This window comes from Pelophylax lessonae (genome assembly GCF_965119305.1).
Source record: "Pelophylax lessonae genome assembly, chromosome: 3".
NCBI lineage: Eukaryota > Metazoa > Chordata > Amphibia > Anura > Ranidae > Pelophylax > Pelophylax lessonae.
The window spans coordinates 550,553,976-550,578,014 of NC_138770.1; the positions used below are offsets into that span (position 1 = coordinate 550,553,976).

The following is a 24,039-nucleotide window of genomic DNA, read 5'->3' on the forward strand; positions in this document are numbered from 1 at the left end:
AAATAACCTTTACCAGGAAAACAACATTTGGGGTACTGTGAAGATAATGGAAAAACAAAAAGTGAAATGTAGACCACTTTTTTTTTTTACAGAACAGACACACACACACACACACACACACACACACACACTATACAGTATCTCACAAAAGTGAGTACACCCTCACATTTTTGTAAATATTTTATTATATCTTTTCATGTGACAACACTAAGGCCCCTTTCACACTTTTGCGACTCGTCATGCGATTTGGCTTGCAAAATCACATGACAAGTCGTTCATTATTTCCAATGAGTCCCATTCATATCTGTGCGACTTGAAGTCACACCGACTTCAAAGTAGTCCCTGTACTACTTTAGCATGATTTTGATGCGTTTTGAGGAAAAGACAATTCAAGCCCAGTCAAACTCGCATCAAAATAGTGGCCGCAAAGTCGCAGTAAAATCGTGCGACTTTGAAGTCGCACAAGTGTGAAAGGGGCCTGAAGATATGACACTTTGCTACAATGTTAAGTAGTGAGTGTACAGCTTGTATAACCGTGCAAATTTGCTGTCCCCTCAAAATAACTCAACACACGGCCATTAATGCTGGTAACAAAAATGAGTACACCCCTAAGTGAAAATGTCCAAATTGGGCCAAAGTGTCAATATTTTGAATGGCCACCATTATTTTCCAGAACTGCCTTAACCCTCTTGGGCATGGAGGTCACCAGAGCTTCATAGGTTGCCACTGGAGTCCTCTTCCACTCCGATTACATCATGGAGCTGGTGGATTTTAGAGACCTTGCACTCCTCCACCTTTTATTTGAGGATGCCTAAAGGTTTAGGTCTGGAGACATGGTTGGCCAGTCGATCACCTTTACCCTCAGCTTCTTTAGCAAGGCAGTGGTCGTTTTGGAGGTGTGTTTAAGGTCGTACAGGCCAGGCTGGCATTCGTGCTGACCACTGTCCAATACAAGGGAAGGAAGGATTTTCCCAGCTGAAGTGCCGGAGAGCGAAGCCACCATATCAAGGACTCCTTCGTACCCCGACTCCAATTGTCTAGAGGCTGCTGAGTCTTGTCCCATTTGGTCAGAATCTCCTTTTGCAGGGACCTCATATGGAACTGCGCAAACTGGTAGACACCGTCAGGCCCAGCACCCGTAAGCAAGTCCGGATGGATGACCATTTGTTGGACAGCAGGAGGCGAATTGCTGCCTGCAATTTCTGGAGTGTGTACAGAGGAAGGAGCACTCTGGCTATGGCCGGAGTCCAGTCAGACCCAAAGAGTCCAGCTTTGCGGACGAGCCAGGGCAGACTTCTGAAAAATCAAAATGTAGCCAAACTTTTCGCTGTACTACACAAAAATCGCCTCAGTGTAAAGAAACACAGGCTACAACAAAATGGCGGCGCCACAAGGCATATAGGGACCCAGAATGGGGGGGACCAGGGCTCAGGACAGATCCAGGCAGGATGGGGGGCCCGGGCAGGAGCCCCCACCAGGTAAAGCCCCCCCCCGCACAATCGATCGTCCGGCCACGCACCTCCCCCATCGCCAGTAGCGTCCTGCCCCCCAACCCCATGAAGTTGACCACACCAAATACAATCCCAGCGTATGTGGGGGGGGGGGGGGGGTTGGGGTCAGGATGAGGGACTTAAGGGGGGTGTGCCTGTGGGAAGGAGGGGACCCCGGGGGGCCCACGTCCACTCCAAAAACCTGCAGGGGTAGAGGGGGGACAGCTACTCACCATTCCAGGAACCAGGTGGGCACCACTCCAGGCAGATCCTCCTCTCCATCAAAATGGGGGGGCGTCTGCCAGGAGGAATGCTGGGACTCACTCAGGTCGCGGCCAGGTCATATGTGATTTTGTGAGACGTTTACCTCGCAGGGCCAGCCCCCATTCAGTGGGGCTATGTCACGACTTTCCTAGCACAGAGCTGAGGCCTGCGCACGCTCGCTGGCCAGACTGGGGTGACCACTGGATCTAGATTATCCAGCTTGTCGCCCAGTCTGGCAGTTGAATGTAGATCTCAGGAAAAATCCAGGAGGAAAATATTTTATATCTTAAATTTTTTTGCCAGGACCAAAGATCCCAGCAAGGAACTAGGTCCTTACACCCTACAAGGCAGAAAAAAAAAACTGAGTGACTATAGTAGGGAGAGGGAGTATAGTATACCCCCTGGGACTGCCCATGGGTGTAGCCAGAAGGACACTGCCTAGTGTCCTACTTCTGTAGGGGCAGTATGACCCAATGGTCAAGAAGGACAGGAGCTGTGTCAATGAACGAAAGAGAAAAATCCATTTTTTTTTTATTTTGTTAAATTGTTCCTCTGTTTAGCTCCCCATTAACCCTTAATTTACTGTAATTAGCCTTATTGACTCCATATTCTTTATTTTTAATTATCCTGACAATTTTTATTTTTTTTTACATTTTATAAAACTATTGATAATTAAAACTTTTTTTTTTTGTTTGCTTTGTTCATTAATATTTTTACACATTTCACATTGAAAAACGCGCAAAATTAAAAAAAAAATAAATACATTTATTTAATTTGTAAAATAAACTTTTCAATGCTTGCTTTGTACCATTGCTGACAGCTGAAGTGTAAACAAAAAAGTTGCAGTATCAGTAATGGTAAGTACAAAAAAAAAGACCCTAATAACTTAAAGCGGAGTTCCGGGCACAGATGTCATTTTTTAATGAACATACCCCCGGGACAGTCAGGGCTAGCACATTCCACAATGGCTAGCCTCTGATCTGTCCCGGTTCGTACTTACCTTTTAGAAGAAATACTTACTTATAAAATTTCTTCCACAGCGTTTCCATCTCTCTTGTGGGCAGCTTAAGCCGGCACGGTCCTCTTCTGCGTCTTCTTCCGCGTCTTCTTTTCCAGAATGCGCCGCACCGGCCCCTCTCGTCACTTCCGGCGCGGCGGAAGTGACGAGCGGGGCCGGTGCCGGCGCATTGATTCCTGGGAGCGATGATGTTTAGCTCCCAGGAATCATCGCAGCGCAGGAAGTGACGAGGTGAGCCGCGGCTCCGAGGGAGGAAGTACCCTGAGGTGAGTATTTACGATCGTCAATTACAAGGTGAGTTTTGAAAAAAAAAAAAAAAATCTAACTATCCAATTCCTTTTCAGGTTAGGCTGAACTAGCGGACGGGCACAAAAAAAAAATATTGTTTTTGTGCCCGGAACTCCGCTTTAAAGCAGAGTTCCACCCTCAAAGTCACTTTGCCCCATCCGCTTGCTCAGTGTCACCTGAAAAAGAAATGGATAATCACGATTTTTTTTTTTTTTTTTTTGTTTACACACCTTGTTTTAGAATAAAATATACTTGCCTTTTCTTCCTCTTCCTCCCTCTACGGCCGCGGCCCGCACCTTGCAATGATTCCTGGGAGCTGAACATCATCGCTCCCAGGAATCAATGCGCCTGCACCGGCCCCGCTCGTCACTTCCGGTGCAGGCGCGTCATTCCCTGCTAAACCGCTTCTGGGCATGCCAGGAATGACGCGCATGCACCAGACATGATGAGCGGGGCCGGTGCATTCTGGGACAAAGAGGATGCGCTGGCTTCAGCTGCCCACACCTGAGAGGACAAGACATTTTCAAGGTAAGTATTTCTTCTAAAAGGTAAGTGCGACCTGGGACAGTTCAGAGGCTATCCATTGTGGAATGTACTAGCCCTGACTGTCCCGGGGGTATGTTTAGTGAAAAATACTTTCCAAAAAGGTGGAACTCTGCTTTAAATGGTAATTTTTTTTTTTTTCAATTTCTTTACACATTACATTTTCATTACATTTCTTTAAATTTGATTGGAGCAAAGAGTATCGGGTCTATTTTATTGCCATCGTGTTTGATAACCTAATGCTCAGAGGTTGTAAATCTTTCAAATAAAAAAGTTCTTCAGAATCATGAGAGAATAGGGATCTTTATTCTAAGAAAATTGTGATTCAAATTTTTTCCTGAATCATGCAGCTCTACAGTGCAGTTCCCTTTATATCACAGTGTCTCTTTATATTCCAATGCCCCTAGCAATCACAGCTCCCAAACTTGATGCCCCTTGCAAACATGCACGCCCCCCCCCCCTTATCACAGCGCAGATGTCCAGCCCCTCCCACTCCCTTACATCAGAGTCTGCAAAGCCCACACCCCTTTAGAGTCTGCAGAATTTCCACTTACACTGTAGTCGCTGGAGGAGTCACAGGCATGGCTGCATAGCAGAAGGTGAGCAGCCGCGACCTGTGTTAGCCCCTATGGCCAGTCCGGGCCTGGAATACTATACACTGACTGGACTAGTGACACTGACCGGGAGAGGGTTAACATCTAGGATGATCAAGGGGTTATGTGCCTAACCACGTGTAAAGTGTGCTGCTTTTACTAACTGATCTCTAATTTTCTCAAGAAACACCACGATTGCTCCCTCTGTACAGAGCTTCGTGTTGCATGTCATGACCGTGAATCATTGGCTAGGACTTGCAGACAGGATCCCGCTGTGTACAATCACACAGCGCGCCCCAAACCCGAAGTAGGCAGCGAGTGGTTAGAAACGGCAAGTTAATTTTTTCCCCACCTCCCCTCACTTCCTGTTCTAGAAAAACAAAAAGGGAAATAAATAAACCCAACGTGAGGAGGAATTAAACTTCCTGGCTTAGAACAAAGACCGCAATAAAAAAAAACAAAAAAAAAAAAACCTTAGTTTCAACTATGCAAAACTAGAAAAAGGTTTTCGCTGGAATATCACTTAGTGTTTGTTACCTTAAACAAATAAAAATTGATCCTGTTCCCATAAAGCATGTGTATAACAGCACAGTGCTCGTGCTGTGTCATTTGGCCCACTGAATCACCTAAAAAACCTGGCTGATCCGGCCAGTTTCTACCCTCTAAACTGATCACAGTAAATCATGGCTGCTGAGCCCTGACACCATGGTCAGTGTACGTGCCTCTGTTCTCCTCACTGTCAGCTCTGTGTCATGGCTCACCTGCCCCTCCTGCTGCTCAAATAAATAACGGTTAATATAGGTTATATAATCCTGTTTCCTAATCCTGTGTGCCTCTGTGTTTTATAAAAAAAATGCTGTGAATACCTGATTTCAGTGTGCTGCTCGGCCATCACGTGACTGGCCGGCTCTCTCCCCCCCCCCCCTCTCCTCCCGAGGGACGTCAGCAGGGGAATCTCAGGCCCACCCCTCCTTCAGCTGTCAGATGGGGAGAGGAGAGAGACCCGGACGGTCACATGATCACCGAGCAGCACACTGAAATCAGGTATACACAGCATTTTTTTTTTTTTTAAAACACAGACAGAGGCACACCGGCTTAGGAAACAGTATTATAGAAAGTCATGCAAGTAACCTAACAACCACTAAGTTTTTCCACTTCTCCTTTAAAACATTACTACTCTGAACAGCCAGCTAGGGCACACACACGTGTGTGTGTGAGTGTTATACACACACACAAACGAGGTGGACAGATTACTCTTGGGATCCCAAGTAACAGAAGTGAAAAGCACTGAATTCACTATTATTTTTTGGGATCTATCAGCACCCTGCATACAAGGCCAGATCTTTCCTACCTTCCCAAAAAATCCCATAGCATTATGACGATTACCTCTGACAATTTCTGAGGTGGCATCCTCAAAAAGACAAGCGTTTTTCGCTACAGAGATTATGCACTTTTTTCCAATACTCCCAGAATCTGGCTCGTTGCTACAGATCAGCTAGCCTTTTTTTCGGACATCTTGTAAAAAAACCCACAAACACACACACACACACACTTAACTAGGCACTGACAACAAGGAAAAAACACTTACTCGTATCAGAAGTTTGCGTCCAAAGCTGAACTTTGTGAAAAGTAGGAAAAGGAACCCTGCAAACATCAGTGTGATGACTGAAGTGATCCCACCCACTGCTACATAGGCACCATACTGCACCTAGAGGGGGAAACAGAAAAAAACAGTTGGTCCTTCAACCAATACATACAACAGACCAACCTGTGTTATGAAGTATTTCTCTAACGTTCATTGACAGACGCAGCTCCATATCTTCTTAGACCATTGGGTTATGCTCCTCCCATCAGGAATAGGACACAAGGCTGGAAAAAGGTTTACCACGCCTATGGGGCGGTCTCTGCAAGCATAACCCCACACACTCTGCTACAGCCCTTAGTTGGTTTCTGCCTAGTTTAGGAGTAGGATCTAGTTCCCTGCTGGGACTTTGGTCTTGGCTATGTAAAAAAGGGAAATTTTTGTTATATACAATTTTTATTTACTAGTTAGAGTTCCTGGAGAACTATAAACAGCCGGCTGAGGTTTCAGGCTGGATAATCTAGATCCTTAGGCTCCGTTCACATGTAAGCGTTTTGGGGCGTTATTGGGGAGTTTTTCTGCTCTAGGATCAGCTCTCAAAACGCCCAACAAGACAAATCCTATTCATTTCAATGGCCCCTGTTCACATCTGAGCGTTTTGACGCTGTGAGCAAAACGCCCAAAGCTCAAAAAAACACATGAGCTTCTTTTTGGGCAGATTACAGGCGTTTTCCATTGGTTTCTATTCAATCTAAAAACGCCTGCACAAAAATCGTGGTAAAATCGCGGTAAAAAACGCGCGACAGAGCCTCAATGGATGGGGACGAGCCTGCGAGTGCACAGTCTCACTGGGACATGACGACCTGGAACACCCTGAGTCGTAACGTACCCCCTGGCTGGCAGCACCCCCACCCCGGGTGGGAGGTGGTCTGTTCGGTGTGGCGCCCACCTGGTACTGTGGTATGGTGAATAATGCTGTCCCCCCCAATCCTCTGGCAGTCTTGGGAGTGGATGTGGGCCCCCTCCCGGGAATGGTCGGACCCTCGGTTTCCCTGGCATCTCAGACATACCAGGCCCCCCCAGTTATTCCCCCCTTCCCCTAGTAGGTTCCTACCTTGGGGGATGGTAATATTACTGCCACTGCGCCGTTCCTGCGGGGGGGGGGTTCTTTTGTTAAGGACCTACTGATGGCACTTTCTGGGACCCCCCCCATCCGGGAGACCACATGGCGCACTGTAGGGGGGCCACCATTTTGCTGTAGATTCGTGCTCATTTTCCATTGACAATGTATGGGCAGCCATTTTCTGTTAGTTACACATGCGAATGCATGGGGCGGCCATTTTCTTGTAGTCCAGATCGCTGGACAGGCAGCAGGCATGGCACATTTGATCTAGCAATGACCCAGGCATTTTTTTCTATTTCCTGCGTCAGATAGTTTTTTTACTTTGTTTCACAGAACGTTCAAGCAAGCCTCCTGAGCGGTTGGGTAATGTTTTTGGGGTCCCCTGTAGGTTCTTACTCACTCTGCCATCAGATTGTACTGGATTGGGATTTGTGATACTGCTAGTTTGGCGGTGGGATCGCGATTTTGCAATCTTTTTAAAGTGACACTGCATTATTTTAAAATCAGTGAAAAATAGGAGTCCCAGGACAATGTTTCACCTACAGACCCCCTCTGTGCTGCTATGGGACCCTCTGGGTCGCGGTCCCTGTCTGCTTTTATAGCAGTCTTGGAAAGCCTGGTGTCAAATGTAGATTTTGTGTTCAAGAGTATTGATAGCCGCAAACATCCGCTGCCTTCACCTCCATCGGTGGGATCCTCAGATTCTGAGGCAGATATGGCCGCCATGGATGCTCCCCATCCTGATGGATCGGTGTCCTCGCATTCTGACGGTGAAGAGGACCTGTCCTCTTCAGCCGCCGCGTGGGAACGCGCATTGGTGGAAGCACTCAGTTTCCGTGCAAGAAACGTTAAAAACGGCAGATGAATCTACAGCGTCAGGTACGCAGGTGTCTTTTGGCTCCCGCAGAGCCCAGAAGTCAGGCAAGGAGTTCCTTGTCCGGAGCTTTTTGACAATTGTTAACAATGGCAGCGCATCAAGCACATGCTAGTGTTGCCCAAGCGCTTTAAACGCCGTTTTCCCTTTGCGGAGGCAGTTTCCACTCGATGGACCGTGCCACCAAAAGGTGGATCACCCAGTTTCCAGATTGAATAAGTCTACTGTGGTTCTGGTAGAGGAATCTCCGGCCTTTACAGACCCCGTGGATAGACGGGTGGAGGGTTCCATATTAAAACCAAACTTTGTGAACATTCTGGTGTCACAGACGGTCACTACATGGGTGAAGCTACTTAAGGGGAACTTAGAATCTGAACAGCTCCCCCCGGTGCTGATTGAACTCCTGGACCAGATGGCTCAAGCTCTTGTGTTCATGTGTGATGCGTTCTTGGATGCGCCCCCCTAGTGGCCAGGGTGTCTGCAGTGGGGATTGCCATTAGACGCATGGTGTGGTTAAAAAGCTGGTCGGCGGCCCAGGCTTCCAAGAAGGCCTTAACTGATCTTTCCTTTATGGGAGAGAGGTTGTTTGGATCCTCTCTGGATGAACTGATCAAAGGTCTTACGGGTGGGAAGAGTACTCTTCTCCCTCAATCCTCTTCGAGCAAGGCACCACATCATAGACGGGGGCCTTCCTTCACTGCTCATAGGCGACTTTTTCGTACCTCCGGGTCGCAAGAGAAAGGAAAGACGTTAAAGGTCTTCTGGGGGTTCCAAGAAGCCATGGTTAGTTAAATCAAAAACTAGCCAGTCCGGTTCTGCAGACAAATCCTCGTCTGCATGAAGGGGCGCCCTCACCCGCTTCTGGGGCGGGGGGGGCAGGGGACTTCACTTCTTTCCGGAACCATGGACTTCCTTGATTCAGGACTAATGGGTTCATGAACTGATCCGATCAGGGTACAAGATCCAATTCCGGTCTTGACCTTTGGACAGGTTCTTCCCATCCAATCTTCATCTATCTGCAGACCGGTTAAGGGATCTGAGAGAGGCGGTGCAAGATCTGCTTGCACACAGGGCGGTTCCCTCTCAGGAATGCTTTCAAGGGTTTTGAAACTTGTTCACTGTGCCCAGAAAAGAGGGCAAGGTGCGTCCAATCCTGGATCTCAAGGCTCTGAAATTATTTGTGCGGGTACAGAATTTTTGGATGGAATCCACCTGCATGGTAGTGGCGTCCCTACACCAGGGAGACTTCTTGGCCTCCATAGATATCAAGGACCCTTATCTACACATCCCTATCTACACTGGGCATCAGCAGTTTTTTTGCGTCGCCATAGCAGAGCAGCATCATCAATTCATGGCGTTACCCTTTGGTCTTGCCTCTGCCCCCAGGGTTTTTACCATGGTACTGGCCCCGGTGTTGTCATTGCTGCGCCAACGGGGGATTGTGGTACTGGGGTATCTGGACAACCTCCTATTGGAGAGCGGACTCTCATTCAGCCCTCTTGGGCAATTTGTCGATCACTGTCAGAACCCTGCAAGAGTTCGGGTGGAATATCAATTTTGAGAAATCCACCCTGATGCCTTCATCGAGACTGGATTATCTGGGCCTGACTCTGGATTCCGCTTTGGCGAGGGTCTTTCTTCCTCTGGACAAGCTGCAGAAGTTGCAAGGGGTGATTCGGTTGCTGTTGGCAAACAATCTGTCCTCTCTGCGGTTTTGCATGCAGGCCTATGGGTTTGATGGTATCAATTTTCAAGGTGGTTCCATTTGCTCAGTTCCACACAAGACCTTTACAAAGTGAGATTCTTGTCAAATTGAACAAGGACCTGAAGTCCTTGGACAATTTGATTTGGTTGAGCCACAACACAAAGTCTGCTCTGTTGTGGTGGCTTCAGTCGCCAGCACTATGCCAGGGCAAGTCATTCCTGCCGTTGTTTTGGATGGTGGTGACCAAGGACGCCAGCCTGTCAGGCTGGGGCAGGGTGCTGGGAAAGCTCTGTGCCCAGGGAACCTGGACAGTAGAAGAGTCAAAACTACCAACCAATGATTTGGAGCTCAGAGCAATAAAGCTTTGTCTGAGCCAATTGACGAATCGTCAGATTGTCAGGTTTGGATTAAAATCAGACAATGCCACAGCTGTGGCTTACATCAATCAGGGGGGCACCAAGAGTGTCTTGGTGGCCAGGGAGGTGGCCGAGATTCTGGCTTGGGCGGAAAAGTTTGTTCCAGCCCTCTCTGCTGAGTCGTTAGGAGTTGGATCAAGGTGAATGGTCCCTACACCCAGAGGTGTTTTATCTCCTGTGTGTCCAGTGGGGACACCCGAGGTCAATCCATTTGCTTCTCGTCTCAACAGGAAGGTTCAGAGGTTCGTAGCCAGGTTTCGGGATCCTCTGGCTGACGCCACAGACGCACTGGTGGCTCCATGTGGGGGTCGGTATCGGCTGATTTATGCCTTTCCTCCGGAGGCTTCTACACAGGATGGAGGTGGAAGGGATTTCGGTCATTCTGGTGGCCCTAAACTGGCCTCGCAGGTCTTGGTACGCAGACCTGGTAAGGTTGGTCGCTGATGCTCCTTGGAGATTTCCTCTCAGGGAGGATCTGCTGTCTCAAGAGCCGATCTTCCATCCTGCTTTACAGTCGCTGGCTTTAATGGCATGGCTGTTAAAAACAGGTGTTGAGAGATAGAGGTCTTTCTGACTCCGATTCCTACACTATTGAAGGTCAGGAAGTCGACTTCCAGGAAGATCCATCATCGTACATTTCATGGTGTGAATCACTGCAGGTGCACCCTAGCTTGTTTTCAGTAGCTAGGGTTTTGGCCTTTCTGCAAAAAGGGGTTGAACAGCGGTTGGCTTTGGGCACTATCAGAGGCCAAGTGTGGGCTTCGGCTATATATTTTCAACGCTCGTTAGCTACACATGCCTTGATTCGCACTTTCATTCAGGGAGTGCACTATATGGATCCCCAGAGACGATCCCTGCTACCTCTGTGGGATCTGAATTTGGTATTATCTGTTCTTCAAAAGCCTTCTTTTGAGAACATTGGGGAGATTTCTCTGCTTTGTCTCAGAAGGTTGCCTTTTTGGTGGCCATCACTTCTGCCTGCAGTGTCTCTGAATTGGCAGCGTTGTCCTGCCGCTTACCTTATTTGGTGGGCCACGAAGATAAGGTGGTACTCTGACCTAATCAGCCGTTTCTTCCTAAGGTGGTTTCGGATTTTCATTTGAATGAAGACATTGTGCTGCCTTCATTTTGTCCCAAGCATCCCAAGGAAATTGCTTTGCATTCTTTGGATGTGGTTCGGGCCATCAGGGTTTCCTGGCGGCCACTGAGTCTTTCAGAAAATCAGATGCTCTTTTTGTCCTTACCGAGGGACCTCGTTAAGAATTTGCTGCGATCATATCCAGATGGATCAGGCAGAAGGTTGTTCAGGCTTATTCACTGAAGGGTCAGGTTCCTCCTTTCCCTGTGAAGGCAACTTCTGCTAGGCCACTGAGTGCCCCTTGGGCTTTTTGCCATCAGGCGTCAGTAATACAAGTTTACATAACGGCAACCTGGTCGTCTGTGCATACGTTCACAAAATTCTACAAAGTTGATGTTTTGGCATCTTCAGATGCCTCTTTTGGCCGCAAGGTTTTGCAGGCTGCTGTTTAAAAGATAACCTTTTTGTTTGGTCTCTTTGAGGGTGTATGTTTTTCTAGGTGAGCTCCATGTTACCTGGTTGGCCAATTTTAGCCTTTGGGGGAATTACGTTCTTCTTTGCGTTGTTTCCCACCCCTCATGCATATACTGCTTTGGGATGTCCCAATGGTCTAAGGATGATATGGAGCTGCGTCTGTCAATGAATGATAGCGAAAACTGGATTTTTGTACTTCCAGTAAAATCCTTTTCTCTGAAGTTCATTGACAGACGCAGCACCCACCCCTCTACTTGTGAGTGAAATGTTTTTTTTTTGTCTTTTAAACACTGCTTGCAATGAACTTAAGGGCTGTAGCAGAGTGTGTGGGGTTATGCCTGCACGGACAGCCCCATAGGCGTGGTCAATTTTTCCTGCCTAGTGTCCCATTCCTGATGGGAGGAGCATAATCCAATGGTCTAAGAAGATATGGAGCTGCGTCTGTCAATGAACTTCAGAGAAAAGGATTTTACTCTAAGTACAAAAATCCAGTTTTTCTGTTGCTTGTGCAAAAAAAAATGCTGCATAAACTGTTCAGGAAGAGCAAATCCAAAGAGGTGCTTGGTGACCGGGAGGGGTTGTACAACCTACCTGTTTGGGCCAGAGACAGTTAGTGGATGCTCTTGCTAGGGAATTAGCAAATTATTATTTTCCCATGATATGATTTTTGGACAAGGTCTGCAGACCTGACTTTATCCTTGAGCACTTTAGTTTAAATAAAACAGGGAAGACAGTTGTGGCGTTTTAATGGCTAGAACTCACTTCATGCTCTCTATGCGGAAACACAAAGGAGGAAGAAGACAGAAGCAGAAATTAATGCATTAAAAGACCAACTAGCAGTGTGCATCATCACCTGCTAGATGGACTGATGATTTGCAAAAGCTGTATGCAGCCCTTATGACCAAAATCAATAAAATACTTTAAGGAGATGAAAGGGCTGTAAACCTATTAGTAAAGCCAGGGTACTCCAGATTGTCACAGCTAGGATTATGAGGATGTTCTTTACTCGGGAGATGGAAAGGAGAGAACATTTGATTTTACTGATGATTACTCAGTGAAAGAGCAAAGATACAGCAGACCTCTTATTACTAAGCATAGTAAAGGCAACAAGAAATAGGACATTAAATTTATAAGATGAAGGGGTAGACAGTGTTGTCTTTGTGACATTGTTCATTCACCGTCTTGTGAAACTCAGCGGGGCAAGGAAACACCTGCGCCGCTTTTTGGGATCTGCGGGTCCCAAAAGAGGACCGTTAACCCGGAGGGTTGGGTTCATCCTCCAAATGTAGTGCATCTTTCACAGCAGTAATCAGCGCAGACCTAGCAGTGCGTTCTCTGGCCGTCCCAGTGGGGGAATCATCCCCCTCCTCGTCCTCTGCCTCCCCTTCAGACTGGGAGGAATGAGACCCCTCCAGGGGTACACCATCTACGGCAACCATGTCAGACTCAGAATCAGAAGAGTGAGAAAACCTAGGCCTTTTCCTAGAATCCCATTCAGCCATCAAAGATCCACCTTGGACGCTAAAGTCGCAAGTGCAGCAGTAAGTGTAGATGATTCAGAGGAGCCTGAATCATCCACCAAAGCTGGGGGAAATTTGCTGTCCTGGGACTCCATAAAAGAATTTTTTTTTTTGGCGCTGGCCCTTTAAAATCACACGGCGATCCCACCGCAACACACCGCTATTAAGGACTACACTGATAGACTCCCTCAGGCAGGAATAAAGCTGATAGCCAGAGATATTCCCCACAAAACAGCAAGAACAGACCCCCACAAGTGTTACCACGCTGGCTGACGATCTCCTCTGTATGAGAGAGGAAGTGATGTCACACCGCATGAGGCTGAACAGGACTTAGGCTAAGGGAAAATGATTGCCCATAGAAAGCAATGGGAGGCTCCGGAAAAAGGCCGCCGACACGTGCACAGAAGAAACAAATTGCCACATGCAAGATGGCGCCCGAAGGCGCCAAAACACACTACATAGAGAGCTGCAGGAAGTGCCCATAGTGAAGATAAGCAGCTGCCCACACCTAAAATGGCGGACCCACGGTTTTTTACACCGCAGCAGGGCGCCTATGCATGTCTGCACCTAAACACAGCCACAACAGTGTCACCCAGGGTAGGGACCCCCACATAGCGTCCTAGATGCGGTAGAGCCCCCGCAGGGATCGGGAGTAAGGCGAGCCACAGACATGAGGGGATACCACAGACCAAGCAGACTGCCATCCCCAGACAGAGGCCCCACACAGAACGTACTTACCGTACCAGATGGTGTGGGCGCCTCTCATCGACGGGAAGCCTCCCACCCCAGGTGGTGGGGGTGCCGTCAGTCAAAAAACGCAGGACTCTAGCAACGCACGAAACCGCGGTTGAGACGTCCAAGTGAGGTGGCCACCTCGCGGGCTTTCGTCCCTAAGGACAGGGACAGGTCGTACGCATAGGCTGCTAAACGTTCGATGGCGGGCTGGGATTCCTGGAGCACCAGGACGGCCAGTCCGACTCCCAGCTCCGGAAACGCAGTAGTCTTCTGAAAATCCGGCTAACTAGGCGCAGGAACAAATAAAAAGCTAGTAGTGCTAGAAAAAAACACTTAGCATGAAATAAACGTAATAAAATAGAAGGCTGAGACTGTAGCCCCAAAACAGGGAGAGCCCATCTTACTCCTAACTAGGCAGAAGACAAACTGAGTTGGGAATGCTGATAGCAGGGGGGTATTGGACCAGTGGTACAGCCCCTATAGGTGTGTCTATGTAAATTACTTTGTTTTTAACAAGTCTTATGCCTAGCTTGCTCCTATGGATAAGAGGTCAATACCCATTGGTGAAGACTGAATGAGCTGGCGGCGACTTTCAGAGGACTCAGAGAAATATGCACTGTTACAGTAATGACGACACTGGCAGGGAAGGGGTTAAACCAGGGGTGTTGAAAGGGTTAGGTGTGAGCCTAGAGGAGTGTTTTCTAACTGTATGGGGGAGGTACTTCTGAAATCAACACAGAGACCTGTGATCTTAAATAGGAGGATCAAAGGCTGTGTTCATGCCAGAGAGAACGGTCTGCTACGTTTTCACTAGCAGACCGCCGTTCTTTCTCAGCAGGAAGCGATCGCGGCCGCCGGTCCCATAGATAGTCTTCCCCACTTCCCAATGGGGGCAGGCAGGCGCGCGTCCCCAGGAGCACTCCCGAGAACCGACATATCCATACGTCGGTTTGCGCAGCCGAGCCAGCCTGCCACAGTATATCTGTGGTAGATGGTCGGAAAGTGGCTGAAACAATCTACTGAGAGTTGACCAGAACCAGCTCTAGAGGAAGTCTAGCCCACATTTTCAATGCTCTTACTGTGAAGAAACCTCTGTATTTGGAGAATTAAATATTTTCCTTCAGATATCAAGAGTGCCCCCTTGTCCTCCGTGACAACCTTAAAGCAAATAACTCAACACCAAGTTCACTATATGGGCCACTTATGTATTTTTAACATGTTTATCAAATCCCCCCTAATCTCCTATTCTCAAGAGAGAATTCAGTTCAGCTAATCGTTACTTATAGCAGAGCTCCTTCATGTCGCTTATCAGTTTGGTTGCCCTTCTCTGTACTTTCTCCTGTTCCCAAATATCCTTTTTGTGAACTGTTGCACAAAACTAAACTGCAGGTGGGGGAGAGGGAGAGGCAGAGGGAGACCTCCTAGGTTGGTGCTAGGTAAAGCATAGAATGGCCCTGTCTGCTTATTAGGAGGGTCTGATCTGTTAGTTAGCCTGTCACATGCTTCCAGGTGTGACCCATTGAGTCTGGGGAGTCTCCCCACCGTATCCAATGAGGGACCGTGTTGGACAGTGGAGGAAACCTAGCCAATAGCACACCAGGGTTTATGACTGTCCCAGTCGGTGGGCATTGCTGCAATGCATCCTGGGATTGGAAATAAATCCGAAGGGGGCATGTGACAGGGTGTCTTTTGGTGGGAGCAAAGACCCAGGAGGAGGTGGACGGCTGTCTCTCCTCCTGCTGAAGTGAGGAAGATGGTCCAGGCAGTCGGCCTAGGGACCAGGGGTTGAGCTGTGCTGCAGAAGGATCCTGTGCGCTGACCAAGTGGAGCTGCTGGGCAGACTACTTCTGGAAAAAAACAGTGTCGCAAGTACTTAAGCATCTGCCCAGGGGTCTGCCTAAGAGAGGGGACCACTCCAGAGGGGTCAAGTGGATCAAGGAGCCAGCTAACCCAGAGTGATACAGTAAAGGGGGTGCCAAGTTGTCAAGCCCTGAAGATTAGCGGCCCTGAAGTCTCAGCAATACAGTCTACCTTAATAATTAGCTACCTCAGGAACCTTTAAGGACTCTTTCACAGCCAAGGGCAAAGTGAACCAGCGGCCTAGCCGTGACAAGCTCAACATAGCGTTAACTAGGGTGATTCAGCATTTAACCAGCGTTAATCAGCAATTTTCCAGATCTTCCCTGCCTATTGTGCACAGTTCAGTTCAGTTGGAGTATCCCACTCATCCCTTCTCCTATCCAAGTTCTTAATAAAACATACAGTGCCTTGCAAAAGTATTCCGCCCCCTTGAACTTTGACCTTTTGCCACATTTCAGGCTTCAAACAAAGATATAAAACTAATTTTTTGTGAATCGTCAACAAGTGGGACACAATAATGGAAGTGGAACGAAATTTATTGGATATTTCAAACTTTAAACAAATAAACTGAAAAATTGGGTGTGATAAATTATTCAGCCCCCTTAAGTGAATAATTTGTAGCATCAACCTTTTGCTGCGATTACAGCTGTAAGTCGCTTGGGGTATGTCTATCAGTTTTACACATCGAGAGACTGAAATTTTTGCCCATTCCTCCTTGCAAAACAGCTCGAGCTCAGTGAGGTTGGAGAGCGTTTGTGAACAGCAGTTTTCAGTTCTTTCCACAGATTCTCGATTGGATTCAGGTCTGGACTTTGACTTGGCCATTCTAACACCTGGATATGTTTATTTGTGAACCATTCCATTGTAGATTTTGCTTTAGGTTTTGATCATTGTCTTGTTGAAAGACAAATCTCCGTCCCAGTCTCAGGTCTTTTGCAGACTCCATCAGGTTTTCTTCCAGAATGGTCCTGTATTTGGCTCCATCCATCTTCCCTATCCCTGCTGAAGAAAAGCAGGCCCAAACCATGATGCTGCCACCACCATGTTTGACAGTGGGGATGGTGTGTTCAGGGTGATGAGCTGTGTTGCTTCTACGCCAAACATAACGTTTTGCATTGTTGCCAAAAAGTTTGATTTTGGTTTGATCTGACCAGAGCACCTTCCACATGTTTGGTGTGTCTCCCAGATGGCTTGTGGCAAACTTTAAACTACACTTTTTATGGATATCTTTAAGAAATGGCTTTCTTGCCACTCTTCCATAAAGGCCAGATTTGTGCAGTATACGACTGATTGTTGTCCTATGGACAGAGTCTCCCACCTAAGCTGTAGATCTCTGCAGTTCATCCAGAGTGATCATGGGCCTCTTGGCTGCATCTCTGATCAGTCTTCTCCTTGTATGAGCTGAAAGTTTAGAGGGACGGCCAGGTCTTCGTAGATTTGCAGTGGTCTGATACTCCTTCCATTTCAATATTATCGCTTGCACAGTGCTCCTTGGGATGTTTAAAGCTTGGGAAATCTTTTTGTATCCAAATCAGCTTTAAACTTCTCCACAACAGTATCTCGGACCTGCCTGGTGTGTTCCTTGTTCTTCATGATGCTCCCTGCTCTTTAAACGGGACTATCACAGTGCAGGTGCATTTATACGGAGACTTGATTACACACAGGTGGATTCTATTTATCATCATTAGTCATTTAGGTCAACATTGGATCATTCAGAGATCCTCATTGAACTTCTGGAGAGAGTTTGCTGCACAAAGTAAAGGGGCTGAATCATTTTGCACGCCCAATTTTTCAGTTTTTTATTTAACAAAGTTTGAAATATCCAATAAATTTCGTTCCACTTCATGATTGTGTCCCACTTGATTCTTCACAAAAAATTACACAGTTTTATATCTTTACGTTTGAACCCTGAAATGTGGCAAAAGGTTGCAAGTTTAAGGGGGCTGAAAACCTTCGCAAGGCACTGTAAAAACCAAAGAAACTGGACAGGTCCTTGTAGGAGGTAAAAACACTTGGAAATATGTCAGAATGTTCTGCTGTTGCTAATGGTAACCCACACTCAGCAGCTCCCATGGGAGTAGTGCTATATATTATATACATATATACACACATACTATATATATATATATATATTTATTATATATACACATACATGCATACATACACACACACACATATATATACAAATACACACGTCTCTGCACATGGTGTGAACAAGCCCAGGCAAGTCAAATCTGGGAGTTTTTAATGCACGTACGGTGTGAACGAGACCGTAAGAAAAACCTGTTAGAGCAGAAGGAGGAAAGCCAAAAAAAAAAAAAAAAAAAAAAACAAGGACCAGAAGTGCAGAGAAAACCAGCCTAAGTAGGTCTACCCACAATTCTTTGCTAGAAATAAAAGGTAGTACCTTAAAGTATGGCCTAAGCTTTTTTTTTTTTTACCATACTTTTGTGGGTCACAGAAGTGCACTTATTTATGCACTGGCCTACTGATGTTGTAAAGCCAGTCCCAGGCTCTGGAAGAACTCTGACTAAGGTCAGGATCCACCCAGATGCCTGACCAGCGGCTGGCTCAGCCTCTCCGAGTGCAGCTGAGAGCCTAATTCAGTCGCTCCCGCCCCCTACTCAGCCTGGGGCTCCAATGAGCACTGCATGGGCAAAGCAGAAAGCCGTTGACTGACAGCCACCTCTCTCTGCTCAGTGAAGACAGAAAACTGAGCGATCAATGGGCATGTGATCACCCAGTTCCCAGTCTTAGAGCCGGCAGGGGACAGCTGAAACATTGGATGTTTCAGCCACATAGGCGAGCATGGATGTTTATTCTATTTGTTTTTTTTTCCCCACATGTCTCTTAAAATGAAATAGATGGTTTTTCTTCAGTAGAAATGATTTTTTTTTGACTGCAGGATATAAAGCCTGCAGCAGACTTGCCACTGGATTCAGGCAAGTATGCAAAATTTATACACAATCTATTTCACTACAACTGAAAAAACACACTTACACAAATGATTTTCCGGTGTTTATAATACATTTTAAACATATACAGATATGCAAAGTGACAACTCACAGGCGTTTCCTGCAGGCTCTCATGCAGGTATCGCTGGGTCCTTCTAACAACGGCTGCATCAGCTCCCAAGAAAGGAATTCCATACTCTTTTACTTCATTGCTGTAAAATACTGCACCTCTGAAACCAGAGAACTCACATTAAAACGTCTGATTTGTATGTTGAACTTTTCAGCTGTACTTAATGTATAACCATATGCACTAACTGTATACTACAAAACCAGAAATGAAATCAAGTGTTAAGTCATTTACTTAAATGAGCTGCTAATGCACCACAACAGACCATAAATTAGACTTGCAGCATTGTTACTAGCATACTGCAACACATTAGTTTGTTACTGCATGTTGATGTGCACTGCAACATAGTTTTGTGAAGGTGCACTGGAGTGTTGTTCTCAATGAATATTGTCATAGTACACCAACGCACATAACAAACAGGTGTCAACGTGGATCTACTACAGATCAAAACTTGGTAAAAACTGGATTTTATGAAAGAACTTACCATAAAATCCTTTTCTTTGAGGTTTGGCAGACGCAGCTCTGCTTAATAATAGAATATAGGGTTATGCTCCTCCCACTAGGGATAGGCACTTGGCAGGAAAAAAGGCTTGTCCACGCCTATAGGGGCTGTCCCAGCCGACATAACCCCTCAGGCTCTGCTATACTCATGCAGTTGTGTTGCAAGCAGTGACAGAAAAAGACCCCATAACTCAAAGTAGAGGGGTGGGTGCTGGTCTGTTGAACTTCAGACAAAAGGATTTTACGGTAAGTTCTAAAAACAATCCAGTTCTCTCTATCGTTCGTCTACAAACGTAGCTCTGCTTAATCATAGACTATAGGGATGTCCCCAAAGCAGTAAAAACATGAGGGGTGGGAACAAGACCGGAACAAAAAACCTGAATGCCCCAATGGCCAAATGTAGCCAACCAAGTAAAACAGCTCAACCAGAAACAGGAGCTCCCCCGGAACAAACCCTCAAACAGAAACCAAAAAAAAAGGGGGTTCTCTCAAACTGCAGCCTGCAAAACCTTGCGGCGAAAAGAAGCATCAGCTGTTGCCAGCACATCTACCTTGTAGAATTTTGTAAAAGGTATGCACAGACAACCAAGTTGCTGCCTTGCAAACTTGTTGCACCGATGCCTGATGGCAAAAAGCCCAGGAGGCACTCAGCGCTCTAGTAGAATGCGCCTTCACTTGAAAAGGAGGATTTTGACCCTTCAGTGAATAGGCCTGTACCACCGTCTATCTGATCCATCTGGAAATGTTTGCAGCAGACACAGCCAGTCCCTTACAAGGCCCATTCGTAAGGACAAAAAGAGCGTCCGATTTTCTGAAGGACGCAGTGGTCCAAGTAAACCCTGATAGCCCGGACCACATTCAAAGAATGTAAAGCATACTCCTTAGGATGCTGAGGTTTAGGTTAAAAGGGAAGGCAGCACAATGTCTTCATTTAAATGAAAATCAGAAACCACCTTAGGAAGAAACGACTGATTAGTTCCAAGTGCCACCTTATCTCTGTGAACCACCAGATAAGGTGAGCAGCAAGACAACGCCACCAATTTAGATACTCTGCGGGCAGAAGTGATCGCCACCAAGAAGGCAACCTTCTGAAACAAATAGCAAGCAGCAAAATCTCCTGAATTTTCTCAGGAGGCGGCTTTTGAAGAACAGACCGCACCAAATTGAGATCCCATGACTAACGGGGATCACCGCGGAGGCGCCAAATGGCACACACCTTGAATAAAAGTCCAGATAAGGGCATGCGTGGCTAACGGGCATTGAAAATAGATAGCCAAGGCCAAAACTTGGGCTTTGATAGTACCCAAGGCCAACCGCTGTTCAACCCCTTTCTGTAGAAAACCCAAAACCCTGGCGATAGAAGAAAAGCGAGGGTGCACTTTCAGCGATTCGCACCATGAAATGTACGATTTCCACGTGCGATGATAAATCTTTCGAGAATTCGACTTCCTAGCCTTCAAGAGAGTGGGGATTACAGACACAGAGAGCCCCCTATCTCTCGACACCTGACTTTCAATGGCCATATCGTTAAAGCCAGCGACTGTAAAGTAGGATGGAATATCGGACCTTGAAACAACAGATCTTCCCTGAAAGGGAGCTTCCAAGGGGTACCGGTGGCCAATCTTATGAGGTCTGCGTACCAAGACCGACTAGGCCATTCTGGAGCCACCAGAATGACCGGAATGTTTTCCACCTATATCCTGCGCAGAAGACGCGGCAGAAGTTTTAACGGGGGAAATGCATAAATCAGCCGATACTGACCCCATGGAGCCACCAGGGAGTCTGTGGCGTTGGCCAGAGGGTCGCGAGACCTGGCTACAAATCTCTGCACCTTCTTGTTGAGGCGGGAGGCAAAAATCAACCTCCAGGGTCCCCCACCGAACACACAGTAGGTGACCTCCGGGTGTAGGGACCACTCCCCTTGATCCATCACCTGACTCCTCAGGTAATCCGCCTGCCAGTTTTCCACACCTGGGATGTGTACAGCAGAGAGGGCTGGAAAAAAAAAAAATCTTTCTGCCCAAGTCAGAATCTCAGCCACCTCCTTGGCCACCAGGACACTCCTGGTGCCCCCCTGGTGATTGATGTAAGCCACAGCCGTGGCGTTATCAGATTGAACCCTAAGTGTACCGCCCCTTTCAAGTCCCTTAACCTGGCTGGGGACAATAGAAGATTGGACGGGAAGAACCTGTCTCGTGGACAAGACCAGAATTTGATTTTGTATCCGACACAGATCAATTCGTGAACCCATTTGTACTGAATCAAGGAAGTACAGGAACCCTGGCGATTCAAAGACGTCCCCCACCCCAGACTCGGGTGAGGGAGCCCCTTCATGCAGACGAGTGCTTGTCTGCGGGGCTTGGATTTGCCGCCCTTGGACTTAACCATGCCATGGCTTCTTCGCCCCCCCCCCCCCCCCCGAAGATCTAAACGGTTTACCCTTTTCCTGTGACCCGGAGGCGTGAAAAAAGTTTATGAGCAGTAAAGGGAGTGCGGCACCTTGCCTTTAGGAGGATTGGGGCAGATTAGTGCTCTTACCCCCTGTGATACCTTTGATTAAGGTGTCCAGAGGGGCTCCAAATAGCTTCTGCCCTGTAAAAGGGAGATCAGCAACAGCTTTTTTTTTTTTAAGAAGCTTGGTTAGCTGACCAGCATTTCAGCCATATCAGGCGTCTAATAGCAACCCCCGTTGCGAACGTTCTGGCCATGAAAAGGCCAGGTCCGGGGACGTATCACACGTGAACACCAGGGCTTGGATCAACTGATCCATCAGTTCCAGAACCACAGGGGGAAGCGGTGTTGTTTTCAAGTTACTCTTCAGCAACTTCACCCATTCAGTAGCAGTCTGTGCTACGTGAACGTTCACAAAGTTAGCTTTTACCATGTGACCCGTTACCACATGTACATGGCGGGATAAGGATTCCACCCATCTATCAACGGGATCCGAAAAAGGTCAGCGGTTCTTCCACCGGCACCAGAGTTGCTTTATTCAACCTGGCCACCGGGGAATCCACCTTCGGTGGTACAGCCTACCTGGTATCCCCTGCCTCTGCAAAGGGATAATGGCGTGCAAAACGCTTAGGCACCACCAGCATGTGCTTAATGCGTTGCCATTGTTCATCCACAATAGAGTGAAACAAGTCAGGACAAGGGAATACTTTACCCGATTTGTGATATTTTCAAGAGCCAAAAGACACCTGCGTACCTGACGCTGTGGGTTCATCAGCCATTTTAAGAGTTTCCCGCAAAGAAACGATCAAATTTTCCACCAAGGCGCGTTCTCGCGCAACAGCAGAGGAGGACAGGTCCTATTCACAGTCAGAATGTGAAGACACCGACCCCTCAGGGTCGTCTGCGGCAACCATATCGGTGTCAGAATCCGAAGATCCTGCAGATGGAGGGGAAGACGGAGGACATTTGCGGTTAGCAGCACCAGAACAAACCCACTGCACTTTTGACATCAGGCTTTGCAGAAAAACTGCAATCTCTGGCTGCAACTGCAAGTCAGGTGGTCCCGCAGTCATTTCCAGGGGGTCTGCAGGGGATATTTTATCCTGGGACTCAATTTGCAAACAAAAATTTTTTTATTTTATTTTTTTATTTTGTGCACGGTCCCTTAAAGACTCGTTATTACTGTGGACCCCAAAAACCTGAGCAATGTCTAAATATAGCAGAGCAGGAGAGGTAAACCTACAGGGGACCCCCAGAAACTTTACCAGATAAAAACGTGCAGTCCTGGTCAGTGTCAAAACTAAGGTAACACAAAAGAAACAGGAAGAGGAAGCAACTCTACTTCAAGCTTAGAAAAAAAAAAAAAAAAAAAAAAGGGCCTAGTACTGGACTATAACCTGCTCACGCTTGCAGGTCAGGCTGGGAGACCTTAAGGATCTATATTATCCAGTGCGAAAACCACAGACGGCTGTTGCTTGTAGTTCCTCTGGATCTTGGTCCTCAGGAACCAACTAGAAAAAAATAAATAAATAAAACTTTCCCTGTTACAGCTAAGACCGAAGTCCCAGCAGGGAACTTGGTCCTATCCCTGTCACTAGGCAGAACAAACTGTTTCAGTATAGCAGAGCTTGAGGGGTTATGCCGGCTGGGACAGCCCCTATAGGCGTGGACAAGCCTTTTTTCCGCCTAGTGCCTATCCCTAGTGGGAGGAGCATAACCCTATAGTCTATGATTAAGCAGAGCTGCGTCTGTCGATGAACGATAGAGAGAAAACATTTTAAGCAAGCAGCGCGGAATCCAGCATCTGACACTTCCAGAAGTGTGTTGCATGCAGAAGATTTTCAAATCGCTTATCTCAGTACAGAGTGACAACTGACCACTCTACAAGAAGGACAGGTTACCATTTTAATTACAGGCTGGCCTTTTTTTTTTTTTTTTATTTAGCAAATTGCATCATTAAAGAAGAATTCAGTTAAAAACGTATGGGCATTTAGAGGGGGGTTAAGTGTCATATGTACGTTTTAAGATGCATTCCATGGCATCCATCATTAAAATATTCTCCGGATGCTGAGCCCTGAGCCAGAGAATGTCTAGAATACCCAGAAACCTGCACATCAGCACATGGATAGGAAGCACAGATCAGCAAACATCAAAAAGAACAGAGTTTTTAAGAAGACTTGTGAATGACGCTACGGGGGGGGGAAATACATACACTTTGCTTAACCCACAGCAATAAATAGCCTAACAGGGCATCTAAACTCTCAATACACCATTAAAGTCATTGTAAAGTCTTTTTTTTTTAAAATTTTAAAAACACACATAGGTTATACTTACCCGCTCTTTGCACAGAGTGGCCCAAATTTCTCCTCTTCTCAGGTCCCTCACTGCTGCTCCTGGCCCCCTCCCGAGCAGAACTGCAGCTCCGTGTGTCCATTCAGACACG

At 47.0% G+C, this 24,039-nt stretch overlaps 1 protein-coding gene across 1 annotated transcript in view; it reads right to left on the reverse strand.

Moving 5' to 3' along the window:
- Window positions 1–24,039, reverse strand: part of LOC309549447 (saccharopine dehydrogenase-like oxidoreductase) — a 93,172-nt gene that overhangs the window by 6,892 nt on the left and 62,241 nt on the right. The window contains exons 7-8 of the mRNA XM_082249746.1: window positions 18,630–18,747; window positions 5,765–5,904 (exon numbers count right to left, since the gene is read on the reverse strand). Of these exons, the coding sequence (XP_082105872.1) occupies window positions 5,765–5,904; window positions 18,630–18,747 (258 nt within the window). The remainder of the gene's footprint in view (window positions 1–5,764; window positions 5,905–18,629; window positions 18,748–24,039) is intronic.